At 34.7% G+C, this 27,611-nt stretch overlaps 1 protein-coding gene across 2 annotated transcripts; it reads right to left on the bottom strand.

Moving 5' to 3' along the window:
* Window positions 1–9,647: 9,647 nt before the first annotated feature.
* On the bottom strand, window positions 9,648–23,934 carry LOC18448406 (uncharacterized protein At4g06598). 2 transcript variants are annotated; one of them, XM_011630299.3, is made up of 5 exons: window positions 23,669–23,934; window positions 21,853–22,517; window positions 20,501–20,576; window positions 20,227–20,353; window positions 9,648–10,253 (listed from the first exon to the last, which is right to left on the bottom strand). In XM_011630299.3, exons 2-5 carry the CDS (start codon window positions 22,491–22,493, stop codon window positions 10,090–10,092), a joined length of 1,008 nt encoding a protein of 335 aa, XP_011628601.1. In that variant the 5' UTR covers window positions 22,494–22,517; window positions 23,669–23,934; the 3' UTR covers window positions 9,648–10,089. The 2 variants fall into 2 exon arrangements, with proteins under 2 accessions (XP_011628601.1, XP_088706992.1); XM_088850866.1 differs by lacking the exon at window positions 9,648–10,253 and adding an exon at window positions 10,342–10,619.
* Window positions 23,935–27,611: the final 3,677 nt, after the last annotated feature.

Raw genomic sequence — 27,611 nt, 5'->3', positions numbered from 1 at the left:
TTTTTTTATCATTGTATCTATTAAATAATACTATTACAACCAATCATTTTAAAGTTTAAGAGACAAAAATGATTGTGCCCGCCATGTAAAAAAATGAATGGTCTCTTTATAGACAATCCTTTAAGAAAATATATCTTAAACCAAATGGTTAATAGCATGCTTTTAACCTAAAAATGGACTCTAAGATGTAAGAATATTAACTCTAGCTACAAGAAGATCGCAAGCATCCTTAATCATCTGATGTACAGTCGAAGATCACAAGCATTCTTAGTCATCTGATGTGCAGTCCGTGTGTGACAAAGTTTAAAAAAAATTGTTTTATGCTTTAAAAATCCCCATCTTCACATCTACCAAACAAAGTGATGGGCACGTTATTTGGAGCGTGTATACTATGCTCCCTTAGGAGCATACAATATATTGCTCCCTCAGAGAAAACACTCACTCGAAAGATTTTTTAAAAAAAATAAAAAAAATTCGGGACCCCTCTGATTTTAACTAAAATATTATTTAAAAAAAAAAAATGGATTTTGAGATCTTAAACATTTAAATCATTCCTTCCAAAATTGGATGGTTCTAGTACAATCTTGGGATGCCATAGAGAGTTAGAGTTCAATTCTTTTTCCTTTGAGGTATTGGACGATGAAATAAATGAATAGTATATCCCCTTAAGAGTAGAAAATCTTTTGGGATTAGTAAATTTTAGCTATATTTTGTGTACCTTTCCCGTTCAGAAATTCTAGTTGTGGTTCCAAATCAGTCTATTTAGATCATTAAAAAAATTTCTCAACTAATTGGGTTGGCTACATGAATCCTGATCCACTGTTCGACAAAGAATAAATATTTTCGGCCAGATGTGACAAAAGGATTAATGAGCAAAACTTTCCATCCAGTAGGTACCATCTTCAACACGAAAACTGTTATGGGAAACTATGTTAAAGTCGTTTACATTGGTACATACAGTAGTTGGTGGATATTGCATGCTAAAATTGTCAACAATAGTTGGACGGTGGAGATCGTATCATCAATTTCAGCTTGCCCCTTTTCACAGGGCATTCCATATACATGGTCCCAAAATAAGGGTAGGGTTTTGGAAGTATACGAAGGAGACATTGTTACAGTGCGTTCAACCCCAAAAATCCATCATGGAAATGGATTTTGGATTCAAATTTTTTAGGTCTGTCGTCTCTATCATCACAATTATGAATATAAATAAACGAGTCCCTTGAAGATAGTTTGTGAACCGGTAAAGTTGATAGATTATATATAACCTCAAAGCCATGGATCAGAAATGATTTTAGATGTGTTCCTCCAAAATCTTTCAAAAACTAAAGCTTTGGAGCAAAGGTGAGGCAAAAATACCTTGGATATTGACTGCAATATTCAATGAGATATGGGATATTCTTTATACTTTGAGCACAAATATTTGCCAATGTTTTCACCAAGCAAATATGGAAGCGGATTCTTTAGCTAAGAGAGGTATACATCAATCATAGTTGGTGAGTACCTCTTTCACTTGATGTATTGCTCTATATCTTGTATGTTCATTATTTTTATTCTTAATGAAAGTGTCTTGTTAATATTTTTAAAAAATAAATAAAAAGAACAAAAAAAGAAAGCCAAAGGAGACGCATGAACCAGTTGACTCACCTAATATTTTTTCAGAAATGAAGCTCGGGTTATTTCTGGTTAGGATTTGACATTGGTAACACGATATCTCGAGTTCAATTCGTACCATTAAACAACCACAAATTCAAAAAAACCCAACTACTTTTCCATAAATAAAATACATAAAAATCCATTGTGGTGCCAATCGTATCAAAAGCAAAAAAAATAAAATATTATTAATGATAGATAAGGAAAATGGTTTGAAAGGACTGTAGCACTATCAAAACAAGTAAAACCTCACCTCATAACTCATCGAAAAATAACAATTCAAGCATTGAAAAACCTTTACATCAGTTATCTGGGCTTTAACATTATGGTTGTGAAAAAAAAATAGGATTTCAAGCTTTAAAAATAGTGTATATTATAACAAATTATCTAGATCGTCTATTTTGCCCTAAAAATATGTGTTCATAGACCAGCAAGATCTGTAATATTTTTTGAGTTTTGAGTTTTGAATTTCATTATCGGTGTTGGAAATTGATTTGAGAGCCATCATGAAAATTTTCGTTGTCGAAAGTGCTCTTTAGACGAGGATTTAAGGTGAGGCTTTATTTTGTTTTCATAAAGCCCAGCCCTTATAGAAACCTTATCGGGTAGATAACAGATTCCCATAATGGACTTGTCAAAAGCCGACATCGTGGACCCAAAACAATGTGTTCACACATTCCAAGCATATACATAAAGTTGAGGGTGTAACCACTCAAGCTTTGGGGGGTTGATATATGATAATGGAGGGGAGGAGGGTGGCACTGTGTGTGGTGAGAATGGGGGGGAGGAGAGAGAGACTTTTAGCACTGTGTGTGTTGGTGTTGATGTGTGTGTGGGGAGTGAGATGTGTGCATGCCATTGATTGCAAGGCCGAGGTGAGGAGCTTGGTTAATTCCTGTAAGCCGGTGTTGTACGGTAAGGTGCCATCGTCGGCGTGTTGTGCCGCTATAAGGGCTGCACACGTGGGATGTGTGTGTCCGAAGATCACACCAAGGCTCGCACCCCTCATCGATGTGAAACGTGCGGTCAGGATTGTCCGAGGGTGCGGCCGCCGGGTCCCCCGCCATTTCAAGTGTGGGAGTAAGTCCTCTCTCTCACTCTCTCTCACACACACACACAAACATGTAGTCAAGACCATCTAAGTGACTGCCCGTCACAAGACACTCAACTGCCCCTCTATCTCTCTCAGCCCCTTCAGGTTTGGCAATTGGGGAAGTAGAGGTATTGTGGCCACTTATCCCTGATTCAGGGCTATCTTTCCCATTAGGGCAATGGTTGAAAAACTTCTAACCCTAGGGGTCCTCTCTCTAAAAGTAAGATGTGCACATATTGCCTAATCTTGAATTGAATTGATAGCCTCTTACAAATAAATGCAAATACAAGGTGAATGGGCAAGAAAAATAAAACATAATTAGTAAGCATGATGAGAGAATGAATTAAACTAAGAAGCCCTGGAATTAACCAATATGCAATAGACAAGTTTTTATTAGTAAACATAATCAAGTATTTGTGCCAATAAATAAACCACAAAAGGGAAAGGAGCTAATATGAGCAATGATCCAATGCAACGGTTGTGTCATGTATAATGCAACGGCATTTCTAGAAAACCATGTTTGTGGTATTTGTATGACGTCAAATTTTGCATACACACTCTCTTCATCTCAATAATCAATCCATCCCAAAAAAAAGTTCAATTTGAACTCTAGATATGGTCAAAATGAGTCTCTTCCAAAAATGAATCTAGACCATTTATTTTGTGAATTTCAAAATCTTAGCCTTTATAAACTCAAAATCATTTTTTTCCTTTTTTAACAATTTTCATCTAATGATAATACAGCCATCCAAAAAAATTGAAAATGAAAAAAATTCTTTTAAGGCCTAGATCTAAGCATCTCACCAAAATTAACGGCCTATGTTAATTGGGCTAAAAAAATACTTTCTAGGTTGTGTTCATTTTTTTATTTTTTTGTGATTGTTCACTAGAATGAAAAGAGTATATATTTCAAATTTTGGATCAAACGAATGGCTATAAGATGGTTTTTTAAGGTTGTTGCATCATATTACTACACAACAGTTGCAGAAATCGTTGCCTAGCTAATATATATATATATATATATATATATATATATATGAAAATACTACGCAATGCCTATAGGCGAAAATGAATAGTTATTTCGCCTACCCCCATCATCGTCCAAAGTTCATCGCGCAATCACGATTGTCTGGTAGTGTTTTATTTTTCATGTTTTTCCTACAAATCAGAATGACCTGAAATTTGGAACATGTATTCATCAAAAATAGGGAAATATTTTAAAATTATAAAAAAAAAATATTTAATATGAAAAAAATTGACCAAAATATTTCAGGGGTATTTTGGTCAAATTATTTTTCACGGATAATTGTTTTTATATTTTTATTAGATGCGTCTCAGTAAGACGTATATACCCTTCAAATTTCAGGTCATTCTGATTTGTAAAAAAAAATAAAAAATAAAACACTACTAGACAATCGTGACCGCGCGATGAAATTTAGACGGTGAAAAAGGTAGACGAAATCACTATTTATTTTCGCCTATAGGCATTGGAAAGACTTATATATATATATATATATTAGAAAAGTGAAATTTATAAAAATACACTAAAAAGATGAACTATTTAACATTTTAATATTTCTTTTGATTTGATTTTAGAAGGCACATCAAAATGCACTTCATCTTGGATTGAAATAGTTGAAATTTGGAAAGGTTTAAATGCTAAATCATTTATAAGTTCGGTGAATTTTCATGAATTTCTCCTCGAAAAACAAAAATGAGCTAATTTAACTGTAATCTCTACTTATGTAGTTTGTATAAGGATGAGGCCCTAAACAATCAAAGCAAGATGCACCTTCAAACAGGGTCGAAACATGTTTCAGTACTAGAAATTTTTGGGATGACATGAAAATCTATTTCCATCTCTAATTACAAAATTTAAAGCTTTAAAAATAGTGTAGATCGAGCAAATATATGAACACTTGAAAATCTTGAAAATTAACGATCCAAAAAATACATCACAAGATGCAATAATTCCAAGACTTAACATCCATTTTTTTTCATGTCCATACACATCTTGAGATCAAGATGATCAATTTGAGAATATTTGGGCATAGAAAGAACATCTTCTAGTCAGTTTTTGATGTGTGCCATAATTTGATTGTTTAGGGTCTCGCCCTTATATAAACTTTTTCCATCTCTAATATAGAACATAGATGACCATTTTCTTCTCTTATCTGCTGCAGGCATCACCACCCCATGAACATGAAAAAACTTGTGTTTGGAACTCTCATGACTGAACTCTGCTTGGTATTTGGGAGTTAGAATTTCCTTGGGAATTTGTAGATTTCAAATTACGTCTCTCTCTCTCTCTCTCTCTCTCTCTCTCTCTCTCTCTCTCTCCTGCCCTGTAAGTGTCTTTCTATGACATGAATGCTCTCTCTCCCCTGCCCTGCAAGTGTCTTTCTATGACATGAATGAACAAAAAATTTGGTCTCTCTATCTTCCTCTCTCATTTGCCCAGAGATCATAATCTCTCTCTCCATTTATTCATTATTTACTTATTCCAGAAATAAACAAAATCATCCTCTCTCATTTGTCCAGAGATCATAATCTCTCTCCATTCATTCATTATTTATTTATTCAAGAAATAAACAAAATCAAAGTCGAAGAGATCTTCTCAAACTTCAGATATCCTGGAATCCCTGATAAACAAACTCATGCGCTTGAACAATATGTGATATTCACATCATGTGAGACACCTGCCGACTTACTAGTTTGGGCTTTGATTGGATATACTTCAGTGAAACTCCAAGGGCTTGAACCCATGATCTCCCTTGCCTTAACCAATAGGTCTACCACTAAGCCAAAACCTAAGGATCACGTGTTACACAAACAAAATTACCTAAGCAAAAATGTTCTGAGTTCCAAACTCAGAATGCAATTGGGGTTTTCTAACAAACTTGAAAAAGAGATACTAAACTGAAAGAAATTCCATAAAGACAAAATTATCGCTGGAGGAGCACATCCTACATTCACTCCCTTAGAGAAACTATTAGGACATCCAATTTTTGGAAGCTAGGGCTCACGACAAAGAGACAAAATTCCTCTCTTGTCACTAGAACCGAACTTGAACCGGCAAGTCAGCTCCGGGTCTTATAACTTGGATCCGACCCAAGTCCAAGTCAGGCTCAACTCCAACAAGGAACGAGTCGGGCCAAGTGTAGGTTGGAATTGCCCAAATTGACCCATTTACTCCCCACCTCCGCTCGCACATGTCAGTGCCTTCTTTAGTGTGAGAACAGTTCCTGTCAGCCATCCATTGTTAACAACAGACAACAGTTCCCATGACAAGAAGTACAATGTTAGTTTGCTTCAAGCATCATTGTACAAATAATATATAAGTAGTACTTTAAAAATCAATGACCGAGCTCAGAACTGGTGGGGTATTTGTCCGGGTCTAAGAGCCCGTTGTTTTGCATCGATTGCACCGGTTACTACCGATAATTTATTGCTTAATATAATAAAACCTTAGAAAACCAGCAAGCCTGCTCAGCACGGCGGGTGACCTGCTCAACCACCAGTTCAATTTTTAAAATGCTGCTCCGAAAAAGGGCAATGGTTGACAAATCTACCTTTAACTCCTAAAACCAACAGCAACCGGATAGTTAGCAAATGTTTTCACCTGGAATCTTAAATAGCCACCAACCATACCATTAGCTCTTTGAATTAACAATAGTGGCCTGAGCCTTTCAAATTACTATAATACCCTCAAACAAATCCCCTCTAGCTTAGTTACATTTATTGGTTCCTTTTCTAAGATATGGAAAGCAGCGAACTCTGAAGGAGAGGTGTCAAAATCGTATCATGTATAATTTGGGCAATTACAGAACAAGATGCCTCAAGTAGGGCTATCAATGAGCCAAGCTGCCTGGTTGGCCTGACCCTTAGATACCAGGGCCTAGGCCACAAAGTATGGCCCAAGGGCCAGGCCTTCATGGACCAAGACCCAGGTTGGGCCGGCCCAAAATTGTTAAGGCAGAAAAAAGGTCTAACTACAAGCACATGACCAGAGGACAGAGAGTTCTAGTACAAAAACATCAGAGACACAAACTTGATAGCATCGCTACCAAATCAAGAATTAGCTTAACTTATTGGTTGGACTAGACTCAGTGACTTAACAAGTCAACTTAGTGCATTCATTCCATATATTTTCTAAATAAACATTAAAAAATAAGATACAATAAACAAAGAACATTTCAAGAAAATCAAGACATAATAAAAGCGGATCTAGTTTCCTGATAATTTAAATAATAACTTGAAATTGCAATAATGTAATGAAAGACAGAGCTAAAAAAACAATTAATAAATATCAAAGATAAGACTAATAAAGGGAGTGGGGTAAGCTTGGTTTAGTTTTTGGGAACAAACTTCAAGTGCTTGAACCATTAACCACCATCACACAAACTGAGGGTCGTAACATTGAGACCCAAACCCACTGGACAATATTTCAGTTCTAGATCATTAGATGACAAGTTATCATTTCAATTCTCTGCCAATTTAATATTAAGACAAAATGTCAGCATATCTTGTAGCAATTAATACGAAGATAAATGAATCGGTAATGGATGAGACTAACTGCCACAGTCTGAAAATGGAAGTGAGGTTAAATGAACTCCCTTTAATGGTAGTCAAAAGGTTATGTCCAAGAAAGGCGGGGTCCCAAATAACATATAATAGATACCCCTCCTAGGAAAACTAGTGCCCAAGTAATTTCTGAGAAACAGAAAAATTTGGGAAACTTATCTAAGTGTGTATGGGAAACATGTCTTCTAAATACAGAACATGGATGCATCTCAACAGGTACACATGAACATAGTTCCATAGTTAGGCAAATGTGCGAATAATTTTATCATTTTGTTTCATCTTGGCTCTAATAACTCCACTATCACTTTGTTTCAAAAACCTGACATAGAATGCTTTTTACTCGTAACTAAATCCAGAATTCCTAAGAGAGCTCCTTCCTCAGAGATCCACTAACTATTTTTAGTATTCAAGATAATTATAATATTGGCAGATGAGTGTTATAAAATGGGTGGGGCGGTCCATTATAATCATCGATGATGGCCATGGAAGAACTGAATCCAATGAGAAAATCAATCACAGTAACAAGTGGTGAAGAATATTTTCTATCTTGCCAGTTGATAAGAAGTTTCATTGTCTTGCAAGCTGCCGGCTCCAGCCGAAGATCTTGGAAGCAAATCATAAGAAAAAGATATTTCAATCTTTAGAAGCCATTATAAACCTTCCCATATAAGAACAACTGCTATGAATAAGGTAAAAAGTAAGTTCTTAATGGGGAAGATGATTATAATAGAACTTCACATAATAGAAAAATAGCAGTTCAACAAATACCCTAGCCTAATTGAAATTAGGCAAGAAGTTAAGCATGACATTTCCTATCGACATGTGTGGACAGTGAGGGGCCTCTATTTTAGTGTGCTAAAAATCCATACACCAGAGAGTCCACAACCATGAAACATTAAGAAACAAAACTGTGACTAATGGCTTAACATATGAAGAGAAAAAAGTCGCAAACGCACATCTAAATTCACAATAAGTGCAAAAGACAACAATCCATACAATAAAAAGCCCCAAGTAAGGCAGTTTCAGGACCAACCCTAGTGACTAGGAACTTTAAATTGCCCATGTATTTCAGAGCCCCCCAATACAGTAAAAGTACAATCAAAATACTACCAACAAATTATGTAGGTTCAGCTAGCCTCAGTGCATAATAGAATAGTTAAGATCTCCTAATCTTCAAGTAGCTCAATCTAATTTTTTGTCGATAACCTTTGTGGTTGATACAAGATATCCTTATTTTTCCTTCCAATTTAGGAGGCAACAGAGTCATTGAAAAACTAAAGCAGTTCAGTCTCCTCTGTTCCGGTTAACAATGTTTGATCTGGAGGTCTCCCCAGTAGACATTATACCATACCTATCTCAATTCTCAGTGTCTTGCACCAGCGGCAATGGCCCCTGAAAGATGTATCTTTCACTATTTCTTGTGTAAAATTATCCAGATTATTAATTTCAAGATTCTGATCATGAAAAGATCCTATTTATACACCACCATTTTGCTAAAAAAATTCCATGCTCATGGTTCTGTAAGTTGTCGAAATAGAACAAAATTTGCCAAAGTTATCTGGAGGCACGAGTCAAATCCAGGACCTACTAGAATGGTAGAATTGCAACTCTGAGAAAAGAAATGATTTGACTTGAGAATGTAATATCATTTCATGCAAAATTTTGGGGGAAAACCAACTTTCAGACCAAACTACACAGAACATCATTACCAAAAAGATAGAGAAGTTTGATGCATGGTATTCATTATATTTGCTTCCATAGCATAATTGCACGATATTTCATAATCCCGAGGTGAGCATAGGGTTTAAAAATCTTTCTACCCTAAGATTCCGTGAGCTACTCAAAATATTCACAAAGATAAAACAAGCTCCGCAAAAAAAAAATAAAAAAAATAAAAAAATAAAGGAGAAGAAGAAGAGAGTAAAAGATCTCCTGTAAGTCCAAGAAAACTTTTACTGTTGTCACTAATTTCATCATTGAAAATTATCACTTTTAATCCCACACGAACTAATTCCCGAGTACAAATCATATAGCTGAATTACCCAAAGGAGTCCCAGACAAACCAATGAAACAGGTTTCAGTCCTCCCAAATTAATCATGTCAAGCATGCACAATCCACACACTTAATTATATTCAAAGAATAATAATTAAGAAAAAATTGCAGCTTAATTAATAAGGAGAAACCAGGTGGAATTCGGAAGATTATGGACTATAGCATAAATATTTGCATGCATTGACAGATTAAAAACCTATAGTTGCATAGAATTTAGACATCTCAATCCATTCATAATGAAAAAAACAGCAGTTGGCCATTCCCTTAATCAAGAAACCCAATAATTACCGATATTATAGAATCCGTGGTACATTAGAGTGTCACAAAAAATTTATAAGCATAACCAATATAAACTAATCAAGACATAACGAATATGTATAGAGCTTGCATTTTTAAAGCAATAGTCAACTTCTTGAACCTATTTTCTAAAATTGGTAGAAGAACGAGGCTGGAAGTATGGTACATAATTAGCTTTGCCCCTTTGACCCTGTCAGCAAACTTTAATATCCAGAAAGCCAACCATTCCCATTATAATTGCAAGGAAAACACAGTAATACAAACTCGGGCCTCATTAATTGCGAATACCCAAGATAAAAACCCTCCGAAAATGGAGATTTTAGTAATTTATCAATTAGAATATGAGGGATTGGACCATGCTCTCTCTATCTACAATGCCATGAGGCAGCCGCAAGTCCCTCAACTGGATTCATATACAGAGAGGCCCACCAACAGAGTCCCGACCAGAGCTTGCATCTTGACGGTTCAGAGAGAGATTGCCAAACTGAGAATCAAGATCCTCTCGCATTTTCTGCTGCTTATAAAGTATTGAGCGTAACCGTTGAATCTCTCTCTCCAATACTTCTTGCTCCACTGCAACCCCAGCCTCAAATAAGTTAAGCTCACAAAAGATGAATAAATTGCATGGGCTTCCAAAATACAACGTTTGGCGAACCAAAACTTTCATCAATTTAATTCTGTTGGCGATTTATAAGGAGTACAATTTCCTCAAAAAAAACTGGAAGTACACATTTAACAAAATACGCCTCCTCTTCCTTTTAAAATATATACAATAAGTTGAGGTTTGGGTACAATAACATTAACACACCTTTGTGTACTTGGGAGCAGGTGGAAGTTATATGCATACATAGAAGAAGCATAAAATTGCAAACAAATAGGAGTCAAAGTACATCCAATTCAAGTACTACAGGTTTAGACTGGGAAGTTGCAAAGTAGACCCTGAAACAGAAACAGAAGTCATTTCCCTCCTGTCCTTTAACAAAATCAATAACGACAAACATGGTCGACATTTGAGGTGAAACCCAAGGAGGACAAATTGCCCCTAAATTTTTCAAATATATCAACAATCAATAGAAAACTAAGTCAGATGATCGAAATAGTTCCAAGGAAAATGGCTAAAGTACCTTCAATATTTAGAAGGCATAATTCAATATACATACATACATATATATATGAATATATATATATATATATATATATATGGATAACACTACGCAACGCCCATTGGCGAAAATGAACAATTTTTTTGGTTATGGGCTGGCCGCCGTCTGATTTGTTTAGACGCATGGAAAAATCGACCTCAACGAACATAGTATGTCCAGTGCGATCAATTTGTCACATGCAACCGCAACGGCTCTACGAGAGCCGTTGCGACTTTCAGGCTAAACCGAAATGGCTCTTGTAGAACCGTTGCGGGGTGAAATCACTGTACACTTTTGCCTAGGGGTGTTTTTAAGAGTTTTCATATATATATATATATATATATAACTGTATAGTACTAGAATATATATATATATAACTGTATAGTACTAGAATACCTATACCTACCAAAGATTCAATAAGTCAAGATATATTTTTGTCAGCTATTTATAGCTAAGTTTTATAAGAAGAAGTATTAGCAAAGAAGCAATAAGTAAGAATGGAGAAATATCTATTTGTATTAGCGGAGAAGCAATAAGTAAGAATGGAGAAATATCTATTACAAACCAGTTAATATAAGTGGTATACCCAAACTTTAAACAGAATATGAACTTAAAATTGCATAGCAGAGTATGAATACACTCACATATGGCACTTGCAAAAACTTGAAAATAGTTTCCACTCCTCTGGGCAGTAGCTCGGCAAAGAGTTTAGATTACAATCACACATATATTTTACAATCACTCAAATCCGGTGTGGCTAGATACACCACCCGATATACAGTAGAAAGAAAGGGAGAAAAGATAAATAGTAAATAGTAGAGAGAGCGAGAGAGTGAGAAGAATAATAGTGGAGACAGATTATCATAAAGAGGCAGAGAGAGTATAACAGAAATATGAGACTGAGAACTTTGACTGTAGGTTCGCAAAGAGAGAGACGGCTGAAGTGAACACGGGAGATGGCAAAGAAGAGAAACTTAGAGCGTAGAGAGATAGCTTGGGAGTATAGAGAGTATAGAAAGATGAACAGTACAGAGAGATGAAGAGAGATAGAGAATACAGCGAGATGAAGAATACAAAGAATGGCTTAGAAAGATGACTGATCAGAGAGTGAGATATGAGTTGTGAAAGAAAACAGAGAAAGATAGAGATCTTGAGAGATATAGAGCTGTGGGGAGAGAAAGCTTAAGGCTGATTGAGAGCAGAGAAGGATAGAGGACTATAAGCTTTGATCAGAGAGAGTTGGGAGCTAAAGCTTACTGAGAGCAGAGAGAGTTGAGAGTGAGCTTACTGAGAGCAGAGAGAGTTGAGAGTGAGCTTACTGAGAGTAGAGAGAGTTGAGAGCTAGAGCTTAGAGAGTAGAGAGAGTTGAGACCAGAGAGAGCAGAGAGCAGAGAAGATCACTGGGGGAGAGCACTCGGATGCCTTTGCTTCACCTCCTCCTTCCCTTTTATAAGCATCGGACTTCAAGGTTTATTAAATTTGTTTCATAAAGGACGCCAGCATGAGGTGACCTAAGGGTGAGCAATGACATCAAAAAGTTGTCGGCAACACAGTAAAAGGTGAACAGTGACATCTTGAGATGACAAAAAGTTGTCGGCAACACAGTGAAAGGTGAACAGTGACATTTTGAGGTGACAAAAAGTTGTCGGCAGCACAGTGAAAGGTGAATAGTGACATCTTGAGGTGACAAAAAGTTGTCGACAGCACAGTGAAAGGTGGATGGTTGTCGGCAGCATGATTCCCTGACTTAGGTCTGGGACAATTTATCCTCGTTCTCTTGGGCATAATAATGTGGATGTGGACATAGCTTCCTCTTCTTCCTCAAAAAGTTGTAGTAGTTTTTTCTTCAATTCTTCTTTAGTAGCCATGGGATTTTGCTGACGCATTCTGTTTATATAGTTGGTCATATTATTGATTCCAGCCTCTGGTGGTGAGATTGGTATCTTCTTCATTTTTATATTGTCTGGATCAAGGGCTTTATTTTCGTATACATCCCACCATTTTATGTATACCTATCTTCCTAATTTGGGAATGTATTCCTAAATATTTGTATAATTATCTGATATTTGGTAGGACCACTTCATAATCTATGGTTTATTGTATTCAGCAAATTTTCTCTGAGAGGCTTGTATTTTTGGTGGCAGTATTTCGGCTCCTGATCCCCAAACTTGGAACCAGTTTTTTAACCAATTTGGGAATTCTCCTACCACTGGTATTTTTATTTGAAGGAACCATGTATGAGAGTTATTATTATCTTGGAAGGCAAAGATTCTATACCATACTTCAACATATTTAGTATATCGAAAGTATTTGTTATTAAATCCTTCTGTCTGCAACCTTCTTGGTTTTACAGGATCCATACCCCAGTCCTTATATGATATTATTTTGCGGATCTGGAACTTGGAGTATGCAATTATATTAGTATTTTTCTTATAAAAATGGAACATTGTTATTGATCCGGTTTCCAGGAGGATTTCATATGGATCTTTATCTGTATGGATATCATCTATTATTATTTCAGCTATAAAAGTGGTTTCTATGAACCTGGATTTCTCTCCTCCTGAGGTATTCGGTGTTGATATTGGTTCAGGAGAGAATACTATTTCTTGTGCTTGCTTTCTAACTAATTGATTTGGGGTTATAGGAGAAGGTATTAAGGTTTTGTCTAATGCTGGAACTATTTCCATTTTCCCTTTCCCCTTGTTTGGTATTATTCTTCTGTCCCTGTCTCCCCTGCAAAAATTCACGGGTTAAAAAATCAGGAAGATAATTAGTATTTCCTTTAATATCTTCGATTTCAAATTCAAAGGAGGATAGTATACCTTGCCATCTTGCAAAAATCTGCTCTGAGACAAGGTTCTTGACATCTTTATTAAGAATATCTTTTTCGGCCTCACAATCAGTTCGTATAAGAAATTTTTGGTTTAAAAGGTCACTTTGAAATTTGGTGACACAATGGACTATGGCCAAAACTTCTTTTTTAACTGTAGAGTAATTTTGTTGTGTTTGGTTCCATGCACGTGAGGTGAAACGGACTAATTGTTCTATTGTTGAAACCTTTTGCTTCAATATACCTCCTAATCCTATTTCTGAAGCATCGCATTTCAATTATCTTGAACGCAGTGGGATTAGATAGTGTAAGACAGGGTAATTCCCTGGCTTTAATTTTTATTTTCTTAACAGCCAAAGTATGCTCATCTGTCCATTTTGATGGATTCTTTTTCAACCTTTGAAATAAAGGTTTAGCATCAATGGCTAGATCTTTCATTTTGTCTGTTATATCTATGATCAGATTTTCTTCTTTGGAGAGTGTATTGCAAAAGCAATTATTATTATCTTCATCCTCTGAGTCTGAACTACTAGATATTAAATTTTCATCTTCTATTTCTCCAACAAGTGCTTCCGTATTAGAATTTGATGAACTATCATCAGATTCTTCATCTATCTGTAATATTTGATACAGCTGGCTTTTGATATTTTCTTCTATTTGTAAAGCATTGATTTTCTTTTTTATCCGGCATTTATTCTTGTAATGTCCTACTTTTCCGCAGTTATAACAAACAGGTATTTTCCTCTTTCCTTTAGATTTTTTAAAATTATATTTAGGAGAGAATTTCTTAGCAATTTTTCTTTGTTATTTCTTATATGGCTATATTTATGCCTCTTATTTTTATACTTCTTCATATCGGTATCTTTGGTCATAGGCAAAGTATTATATCCAAATTGCTCACAAAAGTCACCCAATTCCTTTCTGCCTGTCATATTTTGTTTATCCAATTGTCTTTTTAATTTTAAGTCTATACATAGAGCAAGACCTTCTGAACATATTTCAGCAGACAGTTCTCCTAGTGTATATAAGGAGTATGGGATTATTCCTCCATGTTTATTTTTCAATCTTGTTTTGACTTTCTCAGTAATCCAGCAATAAATTTTTCTTTCCAGTGATCTGATTTACTATCTTCACTGGAAAAGAGCTGAGAAAAAAATACATCTTTATACCATTTATAATGGGACAATGTTGGGCATCTTAGATTGGACAAAAGATCTTCTGATCTAGCATCAAGCAGAGCTGTACTTCCTACAAAATGGAGAGTTATCGTATATATCAGGGTATTGACTGCATCACTTTCACTATTTAGTATATCTTCGCCAAATTCATTTTTTACTGTTCATTGCCTTGTGGCAGCCAATATTTCTCTTTTGGTAGTTTCGTCTATATGAAAATCCCACCAGCCTCTTAACCATCCAGTAAAACCACAGATGATGGCTTTAGCTATTTCCTGATCATGATTTCTACTTATCTTGCACGTTGTTGCGTACATTGTCATATGTTTCATTGCATCTAGTAATTGGTGATCAGATCTTCCTGAGTAGGATACAGTACTTGTAATCAAGTCTTCTTCAAACTGGATGTCCACAGGAGTAGCTCTTAGGTAATACATCCTGGTTTGAGAGTTGGTCTTATTTTCCTCCTATACTCTATTCTATTTATCTCAGGTTCTTCTATTTTGAAGGCTTCTTCAATCTGTTGTATCTCCCTATTGCTTAGGTTTTCTTCTTGTAATACCATTGCCTCCTATTCAATAACTATTCCTTTCCCTTTTATGCTTAACTTAGCTAATTTATTTATCAATTCATCTATTAATTCTTTATTATCTTCTTTCTTTTTTATTCCTTGCGGACTGAATTGTTCTTTACTAAGTTCTGGAGGTGGTTTGAATAATAAGGCTTTTTTCTTATTTATTTCAGTTATCTTGGCTAGAGGTATATTCTGAGGCTTACAAACTATAATCTTCATTCTTGTTGTCTGCTTTCCAATAGTTTGGAGGCAAAGATTGGTATAGTTATTTTGTTCAATTATATGAGGTATAACATCTATTTTATGAGTATGATGCTCTGTTTTTTTTGGAATTATTTTATAAGGAGAGGCTTTGGTTTCCGGTTTTTCTTTTAATGCCCCTTTTATCTGAAGACTTTTTTCAGGAAGGTGTATACTTTGTATTTCTTCTCCCTCGGTAGTATGAAAGGTCTGATATTGGTTTTCTATAGTATTAAGACTAAAGTCTGGGATTGGGATATCTTTTTCTCTTAGAGTAGGTCTTAACCAGTCAAAGAATCCTATATTTTGTTTATTTTTCTTGATAAACTTATTGAATCTTTTGTGAAGAGCATCTAGCAATTCTTGAGGGAATTCGGCTAGATACCAATCACAAATTTCTTTGTTTTTATTAGATAGATAATCATTCTTAACTCCTTCTATATCTATTTTGAACTTTTCTTCTCTTTGAAGGGTAAGAATATTAAAATCCAGATCTGAAGGTGTAGGTTCATTATCAGACGAGCTAGGTTCATATGTCCTACAAATTGGTCTTTGGATATTATTATTTATCCTTGTCAATCCCTCTAGTATGGGTCTTTGTGGTATGGACGAGGTAGAAGTGTCTAGAAGGCATTGAGATTCTAGATGGTGCTCGTATAGAGCCTTCTGACAAATTTATTCTGGTACGCCTGTCGAAATTGAATTGTATTTCTATCTCCGTCAGGGTACTCAATAATTTGCTCTGGTTCCGTATTGGTTGGAACTCTAGAATGTTGGTTCTCATAGTGTAAAGACCAATTTTCAGGAAGAGTTATTTGTGACCAACTTATGGCCTTGGGAATGACTGTATTAGATTTCTCCATATTGGTATGGAAAAATATTGTTTGTCCTTTAGTATCCATCTGAAGGGCATTCGGACATAAAGTATTCATGACTTTATAGCATATTCTATATACTAGTGCAATATTTTGTGATCCAGGGTTCATATCAAACCCTTGGGTTTTAATATTTAAATTAAGTACCTTTAATAGATTAGGGTCTACTACAGAAACTGAAAAATTTGGGAAACAATTAAAATATATGTGTCCATTACAAAGACTGGATTCTATTATTCCTAAAAGGGTGTCTAAGAATTTATTATGTCGGTCATCTCGTAGAGATAGCAAAATAGAATTATTTAATCTTAATCGGGTTAAAGGTTTTATCGCTATTTGTATAAGACCTATATGTAAATATTTATATTCTTTAGTTTTATGATATTGAATCATTCTATTTGAGAGTAGTTGGAAACTTTCTTATTCGTTGGTAATAGAGATGCTTTGTTCTACTGTTTTAATAGCAAAACTAGACTTAAACTCGAAAGTTCCTTTTTATATATATATCAGTTATAAGGACCTTTGAAATATTCCAATTCTGTATTTGTCGTTCTTTATTATCTATGGTGACTTCCTCTTTATTTTTTACTCGTAGTGTACTATTGGACGAGGAAGTTGTTCTATTGGACAGAGTCTTGATAAAATTTTCCATTTAGGATAGTGGATGAATACTAGTCAGTCGAAAACAGTCCTTGTAGCTTTTTCACGGCTCTTCCTGGCCTTTTTTGGTAGTGCGGGTCACAACGACTTTTGGGTTTCACTTTCTTACTATCTTTATGATAAATTTTATCGAGTCTTTGACTTTTAGAACAGATACCTAGTACTACAATTCACCACTGTAAACCTATTGGCTCTGATACCACATAACACCAAGATCTATTTTTGTCAGCTATTTATAGCTAAGTTTTATAAGAAGAAGTATTAGCAGAGAAGCAATAAGTAAGAACGGAGAAATATCTATTACAAACCAGTTACTATAAGTGGTATACCCAAACTTTAAACAGAATATGAACTTAAATTGCATAGCAGAGTATGAATACACTCACATATGGCACTTGCAAAAACTTGAAAATAGTTTCCACTCCTCTGGGCAGTAGCTCGGCAAAGAGTTTAGATTACAATCACACATATATTTTACAATCACTCAAATCCGGAGTGGCTAGATACACCACCTGATATACAGTAGAAAGAAAGGGAGAAAAGATAAATAGTAAATAGTAGAGAGAGCGAGAGAGTGAGAAGAATAATAGTGGAGACAGATTATCATAAAGAGGCAGAGAGAGTATAACAGAAATATGAGACTGAGAACTTTGACTGTAGGTTCGCAAAGAGAGAGACGGCTGAAGTGAACACGGGAGATGGCAAAGAAGAGAAACTTAGAGCGTAGAGAGATAGCTTGGGAGTGTAGAGAGTACAGAAAGATGAAGAGTACAGAGAGATGGAGAGAGAAAGAGAATACAGAGAGATGAAGAGTACAGAGAATTGCTCAAAAAGATGACTGATCAGAGAGTGAGATATTGAGTTGTGAAAGAAAACAGAGAAAGATAGAGATCTTGAGAGATATAGAGCTGTGGGGAGAGAAAGCTTAAGGCTGATTGAGAGCAAAGAAGGATAGAGGACTATAAGCTTTGATCAGAGAGAGTTGGGAGCTAGAGCTTACTGAGAGCAGAGAGAGTTGAGAGTGAGCTTACTGAGAGCAGAGAGAGTTGCGAGCTAGAGCTTAGAGAGTAGAGAGAGTTGAGACCAGAGATAGCAGAAAGTAGAGAAGATCATTGGGGGGAGAGCACTCGGATGCCTTTGCTTGACCTCCTCCTTCCCTTTTATAAGCATTGAACTTCAAGGTTTATTAAATTTGTTTCATAAAGGACCCCAGCATGAGGTGACCTAAAGGTGAGCAGTGACATCAAAAATTGTCGGCAGCACAGTAAAAGGTGAACAGTAACATCTTAGGTGACAAAAAGTTGTCGGCAGCACAGTGAAAGGTGAACAGTGACATCTTACGGTGACAAAAAGTTGTCGGCAGCACAATGAAAGGTGAATATTGACATCTTGAGGTGACAAAAAGTTGTCGGCAGCACAATGAAAGGTGGATGGTTGTCGGCAGCATGATTCCCTGACTTAAGCCTGGGACAATCTGAACTCACAATCCTCGTTCTCTTGAGCATAATCCTCTTCGTTTTGTGTGGATGTGGACATAGCTTCCTCTTCTTCCTCAAAAAGTTGTAGTAGTTTTTTCTTCAATTCTTCTTTAGTAGCCATGGGATTTTGCTAACGCATTCTGTTTATATAGTCGGTCATATTATTGATTCCAAACTCTGGTGGTGAGATTGGTATCTTCTTCATTTTTATATCATCTGGATCAAGGGCTTTATTTTCGTATACATCCCACCATTTTATGTATACCTATCTTCCTAATTTCGGATTGTATTTCCAATTATTTGTATAATTATCTGATATTTGGTAGGACCATTTCATAATTCATGGTATTTGGTATAATGCCATGAAATACATATGAAGGTCTATTCTTGTATCATTGTATTCAGCAAATTTCCTCTGAGAGGCTTGCATTTTTGGTGGCAATATTTCGGTTTCTGATCCCCATACTTGGAACCAGTTTTTGAACCAATTTGGGAATTCTCCTACCACTGGTATTTTTATTTGAAGGAACCATGTATGGGAGTTATTATTATTTTGGAAGGCAAAGATTCTATGCCATGCTTCAACATAATCAGTATATTGAAAGTATTTGTTATTAAATCCTTCTGTCTGCAACCTTCTTGGTTTTACGGGATCCATACCCCAGTCCTTATATAATATTATTTTGCGGATCTGGAACTTGGAGTATGCAATTATATTAGTATTTTTCTTATAAAAATGGACCATTGTTATTGATCCGGTTTCCAGGAGGATGGCTTCATACCATTCTCGGGGTCTTATTATTATTGGAAGGGTGTAAATGATTATCTAAATAAATATTTGCTATTTCATATGGATCTTTATCTGTATGGATATCATCTATTATTATTTCAGCTATAAAAGTGGTTTCTATGAACCAATATCAATACCGAATACCTATATATATATATATATATATATTCAATAGAAGGTTCAAAAAAAATTTCTTTATAATTAGTTCTCAATTAACTCCGCCATGGCCGGTCCCAAACCCAGAGAGATGAGGGTGGTTAGGTTAGGTTGGCAGCCAATGTAAAACTTTTTCCACATCTATTTCATGGATCTTGAACCAACTATGGTGTATGGTGTAACAAGATTCATGTAACTGAACCCAAAAGCTGGGATAAAGATTAGATGATGATTTATGAATTAGTTCTCAAAGGGTATTCTATTGATGATCGCGACAGGAATAAGTTTTTAAAATAATATAAAATAAAAAAATAACATAAAATTATTTTCCTAGTTCAACGAGTCTGCTACTTCCTTTCTGTAGGTAAGCAAGAAGTAAACATCTTAAAGTTCAAGCCTAGCTTCCAAAGCAACAAGGAAAGGAAGGAACACAGAAAAAAGATTTCAAGCATCAAAACATTAAAAAGTAGATTTTGAACTTGCATTTGCCTTCAATGTTCAGGTAAAAACTATTTTATTTCAAGTTTTCAATATAATTATGATCATGTCCATATAACAAGAATATTGTTCTTGTCTTTCAGTAACAATATTCTATCATGTCCAATGATGATGAATGAAATACTCACAACACTTTAGGAGTTGCTCCTGAGCCAAGCTATCCAGTCTTCGCTTCAAAGCTTTATTCTCCAATATCAATATCAGATGTTGCTGGTTACAAAATTCTAGCTCTGATGCAGCTTCTGATCCTTCAACCTACAATGGAATAGTTTAAAAAGAAACAATGACAATTAATACATAGTAATGGTTATTTTTTAAAAAAAGGAACAATGACAATTGTTAGATAGTAATGGTTAATTTTTCAAAAGTATGGAATCTCTTTCATCCCATATTTATACTTGCCTGTAAAGCATTAACATTTCTCTCCAGTTCAGCAATGTACTGAAGCTTCCTAACCCGAGAACGTTGTGCAAATTGCCTGCAATGGCATGAGTAAATTAAAATGGCTCAGAGAATAATAAGAGCAGGTACAGTTATCACCCATAAAAATAAAATAAAATCAAATAAAAAGAACTCTGATAATTATGGCACTTGATTAGTAAAGACTATATGAAAATTCCTGTCAATACTTCTATCCTTAAAAAATTATTAAAAAATAAAGAGAAAAGAAAAAGAAATCAAAGAAGCATAGTGCCTAGTTTAAAAATTTTAAGGATTGATAAATGAAAGTTGATACCAGCTACAAATTCCATTATTTGAAAGGTACGGGACGAACTCTATAAGCTGAACTTCATTTGACAAAGCTTAGCCACCAAAAAGCTTAGCCACTGATCAAGCATCCCGTCTTATATTTTTAATCCTATTCATGTTACCTTGCATGAGTTTCAGGTTGCTGATTAAACAAATTTGTGGAGTCAATAATTGCTCTATGAGTGGTCCTTGAAAACCTCAATAATTTTCTCCAAAGGATACTCAACAATGTAAAAAATAGCATTCAGAATTGAATGCAATTATCTCCCGATGACCTTCAAATAAAAGGATACCATCCTCAAACGGGTATATGAATCAGTAATGATGCAGAGAAAAAAGTCGATTTAAACAATACTAATGCAGACCAACATTTCATCGATAAAATTACTACTTTCCTAACACATTGTAAATATTCATTCAAAGAATGATCCACTATCTTTTAGACAGTAAACTCCTCAAGAAAGTAAACATCAGTAAATTACACTACATACAAAAGATGATCCCTTGATTTTTTCAGCCTCTAGAGGTGTCTATTATGATGGACGCACAGAACATACAGCTAGAAACATTGGTTCATGCGCACACAAAGATCCAAGCAAGAGTGAGGTTTCCTACATTGTCAAAATCGCTTCTCTGGTTGGGTAACACAGGTTGACATATCCCCATGGCGTGGCTGTGCTGCTTTTCCTTTTATTTGGAAATCTCCTTAGCCTTACAAGTGTTTTTACATGTATTGTACGAGGTGTTTCCGCATTTATTCATTATTTCACCAATTTCATTATTTTTCATTTATTTGTATTTTTTCAACTCTTTCAGTTTTCTAAATGTCAACAGACAAAAAGCAGATTTTCTCTAAGAAGTTCATAAGTACAGTAACAGTCAAGCTGAAATATAAATGTTTCAATGCTATACGCGTCAATTGTTAACTACACACAATTACAATCAACATGATAACCAAACAGGAAACAATATCAACTAAAAAAGCCAAATACTAGGTGACATACTGCTTAGCTCGTTTTGGGTCTGCATCCTTCTTCTCCATGTGTCCTTTCTGATCACAAGCACCTGAGCCTTCTGGCTCTTGTCGCTCCATACCCGATGGTGCCACCACCTCTTGCTGAACACAGGATGATGCCGAGCTGTCAGGCATATTCCCATCTCTAAAAGGCGGGACGTTTCGTTGGTAGGAAGGATTCCATGCCCCACTAACAAAAGGCCTTCTCGATGAATCAGAATTGACCAGATCATAGTCAAGAGAACCCCATGAAGGAACTTGCTTTAATTTTCCCTTCTTCGACTCTTCATGACCCATATGATCAACATTAGAAAAATTGTTATATGCAAAAGAGTCACTTGACGAGCGTCTATGTGTTCCTCTCTTAATAGGTGTGTCAGGCTCATTAAGTAGGTCGTCAAGCCATGGAGGTTGCTCATCTATGAGAAAGCTCTCAGACAAAGTGCGTTGGTGTTGCTTGTATCCTCCCATTGGTTTTGGATGGTCGTGAGGACCAATTAAAGAATGTGACACAAAATCCACAGGGGCTGAGGAATGGGTTGGAGTAGGGCTTTTGGGGGGAAGATGATGGGCTTGCCTTCCTTGATAAGCCCAATTTGACAAGTGTGGTAGCCCTCTATAATTGGCCATTTTGCAGTTCAACTTCGATATATTCTGGAAGCAGAATTGGAAATCTTGTTATCATTTATTGAAAGTATTCGCAGAGTCCTTGGAAGAAAAAGTAACAGAGAGAAATGGGTAAGCTATGCAGCAAATGGTTCTACTAGTGGTATCAGTTGACATCCAAAAATAAATAAATAATTGTATCACCAGTGGTATTACAAGGATGTGCTGTAGATAATAGAAACCCAATATGGTATTTGAATTTTCTAAATGCTTCACGTATTTCTTGTCTCGGGTAAAATTTCTTGTGGAAACTTTTTTCTCCTCAGTGGCCAAAGACTTACATTTTGGAGTTCAGCACTTGCCTCATCGGTGAGTTCATTTTAAAATTTAGCTAACATTGCTTTGTTTCTCCCCATACTCAGTATTCAAAAGGCATTAAAAAATACATAAAAAATAAAAAATAAAAAAATCGGCTCATTAGTTTTCTTTTTTGTTAAGTCACCTTTGATTATTTCTCTGATATAAATTTAGTTACACGAAATACATGTATACCAACCACAAGAACTAGTTCAGATTGAGAGATCCAAATTTGGGTTTCAACCAAAACTTTCAGAGGAAAAAAAAAGTAAATACCCCATTGATCTTTCATGTTGCTACGGCAAATAGTAATCAACGATTTAAGGAATCACATACCTATGGATCTCAAATAACATTAATGAAATAATAAAACATATACATTATCAAGTATCTGAAATTAGTAAAAGTGGCAAAGGACAAAACTAACAGCAGTATTAAAATATTAAACGATGGCTAAATAACCATATTAGTGGCGTAAATAAATTTCTTTAAAGAAACAAACTTAAGCGTGCTGAAATTTTGTTAGAACATGGCGTACTGCACGGCAAAAAAAAAATTAGAATTCAAAAACCAAAATGAAGAGAAAAACATCTCCATTAATGACCTCTATAAACCACAGATTATTATTAGATAACAGAAAAAAAAAACCTAATTAATCAAAATCAAATTCCCATTACTAATCCAAGGTGCAAAAAAAAAAAAGTAAAATCCACCATCAAGTAATAATACATACTATTACATCCAATTTGGAAATAACTACAGTAAAGGCATCAAAATTTCAGAAATATGGGAGGAATTCATAGTTAAACCGTAAAATTAGTGCAAGAAAACAGAGCACTCACCGTTTTGATGGAATGGAAACGTAACGATCCCTCGTCTTCTGATCCCCCAATTTATATAAAAAAAAAAAAAGTTAAAACAGATTTAAATCAGGGGAATTAAAGAAAAGTAGGAGAAAATAAATCAAAAATATATTTGGGAAAATAAGGAAAAAAAATCTCCCTTCTTCTTCTGCCCTTTCTCTTGGAGAGATGAGAGGAGAAGAGATGAGAGAGAATAGTGGGCCTTTAATTAAGTGGTTTATTTATTTTTTCTAAACCTATGACATACACGTGTCACTATTCAATAGGCTTATAAATATAATGACCTCATAAATGACACGTGTCAGTGGACGCTATGGTCATTTTTTCTTTATGCGCGTTGCCACGTTGTCTGCCACGTCGGCCTGCGAGTTGTCGTTTTACAGGGAGTAATGACAAGAATACCCCGCTCTTTGTTTGGTTTTCGTCCGAAAGTGCTTTAGATTTGGCAATGACGAAAATACCCCGCGCTCTTTTGTTTCCTTGATATATCAAGAGAATTTATTTTTACTAAATGGAAAAAATCAAGTGGTCTCGCTAGACCATTGTCAACATATGCTCCCCAGACGAAACATTTAAGGGAACGTTTTTATTTTAAAAAATTCATATCATTTGTTACCTTTAGTTTTTGAAAATTTGTCGATCCTTTTAGGAACCACCTTGATCTGATCAGGATCAGGAGGTGGGTGTTCTGGACCGAGGAATCTGGGAGTTGCCCTAATTCTCCCAGTTTTTTAATTTTTCAAGTTCTTTTATAGATCCAAAATCAAGTGATCCATAATGGAATTGGCAATCCGACTCGATTTTTTGAGGGATATCAGATCCATATCCGTATATTTAAACCAATATACCCATCCCCAATATCAACTAATGAAGAAAATAAATTAGATCTGAAATATCTTCAAATCAAATCCTCCTTGATGATTGATTCTGGAACGTCTATAAGTGGGATAATGGAACATATGTTCTCAAGGGTCTCATAAACCCTTTTTTTCTTATTTTTCTTTTTTTAATTGCTCAGCGAGATGATTTAAACTTCAAACATTATAAATTAGAAAGAAAAACTACATGTATGTGAGTGGGAGTGTGTCCGGGCGGTCTCACACCATCAACAGTGCTTGTTTCGGAAAAAAACATAAAGGAAATTTATCAAACCATACCAAATCATTTGAGCTATTTTAACATTTTACCGTAGGTCTATTTTGATGCATTTAAAAATGATTTTGATGTCGTTCTTTATCAGAGGCCTGCAATATCTCTTTTTAACTGAAAGTTAGAAAATAAACTAAATTTGATCGAATGGCATAGTCTACTTATATGGTGATTGGATTTGACTATGAAGTAAAACAATATGCCAAAAAGTGTGACCAGTCCAATGTATGCACTGGTTTGTTCAAGCACCAATATTTTAAGATTGCTAAAATAGTTTAGGAAATGTTATGTCATTTCATGAGATTAGTTAGCAATTTGTTGTAACTAGTTTAAATTGCTTTAGATGTTTAGTAACTAAAAGTTGCATTTTAAAGCTAAAAATGAATTATTATTTTAAAAAAAAGCAAAAAACAAAGGAATTGGTTGAGGTCTAGTACTTTATTTGGTGTAATTAGTAATTCAGAAATTTATTCAAAATAATATTTGGTTGAGGAATACGGTTTGAGTGGACCTCTCTTTCTCCATGCAAAAAGATAGAAAATAAGAGTATTAATATGAATATTATATATCTTCGTATGGATGGTAGTAAAATAATACCATATTAAATATTGACTCATCAATTGAATAACATGCGTTTTCAAATTAATGTTCAAGTTAATCTTAGTTATTAATGTTCTTTAAAAGTGACAGAAAATGGATTGTATACTAGAAGGTTGTCTGCCTACAAGAAGGCCGCATTTACTCTCAACCAATGTTTTAAATAATGAAAATGTTTTAATATGAAACTTATTGAAAACTAAAAAATTCTTCAAATCAATCATCTCGGTCTTCACCGGTATGGTTGTAAAAAAAATTAAGATTTCAAGTCTAAAATAATGTACATTTTATAATATTATCTAAACCATTTATTTCGTCTAAAAATAAGTATTCACGAATTTGGCTTCAAATTTATAGGTGGTGTTTAAAATTTATTTTAGAGCCATTATAGAGATTTCAGATGCCCAAATATGGATCACGGTGATCCAGAACATCCAAATTGACTATATGGAAAAAGAGAAAAAAAATTATCTAATGGATAATTTATATCCAATAAGCTTGTAGAGTTGTAGTTGTGTAGGGCCCAAATCCCCAAAAGTTCGATTCCTACAACCCCACTTTTTTTATATGGCCTAAAGAGCGCATCCTTCATACTTTTCATTTGAGTCCTATGCACGTCTACCACTAGCAGTCCCTCAATTTTTAAGTAATTTTTATCCATAGTACATTATTGCATAGTATAAACAACTTTTTTAAGTAATTTTTATCCAAGTTATAAACAACATATTCATCTCCATGAATACTAATGGTTATTGGGTGATTTTTTATCTAGATTGGTAATTTTCAATCCGGATCACCAATTTTGAATCAAAGTTCTCAATGATCGAACGTGACAAATAATGGCTAGAAGTATGTTACAGTGTTCATATCTAATAGTTATTAGTGATTGTGACATTTTTGTACAAAAAATAAATGATATCATTGCATACTTCCTAACATAGATTATCCACATATACCTGGAATGGCAATTTAAATATGGATCACCAATGTTGAATTAGAGTTATCAACCATTGGAAGTGAAAAATAATGGTTACAAGTATATTACAAAGTTCACATCTAATGGTTATTAGTGATTGTGATATTATTGTACAAAAAAAAAATAGTCTCAGCATGTTTCCCCCACATAGATTACCGGCATATGACAAATATTTCTTGGAAAATAAAACATAAAACATGGGTTATAGGTGCTTCATATAAGGTGCAAAGCATAAAAAACTTAAATAATGCATGCAATATTATTATTTTTTGGGTGATGGGGGATAAGGGATTTCTTACATGTAGTACGAATGGAATTCAAGATGTCATGATAACATGATGTGGCACATCGCTACCCTAACCACCTAACTTTGAGCCTATTCCTTTGTATATGAAATATTCTCAATACTTCAAATGTTTCTTTGCGAAGCCCCGCAGACAAAGACATGGCAATATGTAGATGATATGTAGTACGTGTAACAATATGTTTAATTTAATTATAAGATATTCTTTATACAATTGAGTTGATTGCATCCAATGATTAAAAACTCAATGAGTTGGATTGAAATCACCTGATCTAGCTTAAAAATAAAGAGTGACTAACTTCAAATTCCCACGTATCAATGATTCTCCTAGGTTCTACCAGACTAGCATAGTGCGCGTTTGGGAACCATGCAACTTTTCATAGGGAATGGAATCTAGTGATTCTTATTTTTAATCCATTATTCGGAAACGCCAGATTCTAGCGAGGTCAAAATTTGGCTCTGAACCCACCATTTCAATCCCATAGATCTATTCTTTAGATCAATGAGATTTACAGCTCTATTTTCAAATCGAATCCCCATTTTACAAAATCAAAAGTTAAAAAAAATTGAGGTCTCTCATTTTCAATTTTGATCAATTTGATTAGGAGCTGATCATTTTAGATTGTTTCAAATCATATTTTGACAAAAAATCCTATGTCAAATTAATCGTAGAAGACAATGGTTTTTTTTTTGTTACAGTTTTGTCAATTTTGTCTTCAATTTTATTTTTTTATTTTTTTTAGATTTTGGATGGTTCCATTTTAATTTCGCAACCTTTGATTCAAAATTATCAAAATAATGATTCAATGATTTAAAAAATTTAAATAATCTTGATGTTTTATTTTCTTTGGGCTAGATCACCTCAAAAGAATTGCCATCTTTTTTACGTTATTAAA

Source organism: Amborella trichopoda, chromosome 11, assembly GCF_054954075.1.
Source record: "Amborella trichopoda isolate Santa Cruz 75 chromosome 11, AtrichopodaSantaCruz75HAP2 v2.0, whole genome shotgun sequence".
In the NCBI taxonomy this organism is placed as follows: Eukaryota; Viridiplantae; Streptophyta; class Magnoliopsida; order Amborellales; family Amborellaceae; genus Amborella; species Amborella trichopoda.
This window is presented reverse-complemented; position numbering and strand designations above follow the sequence as displayed.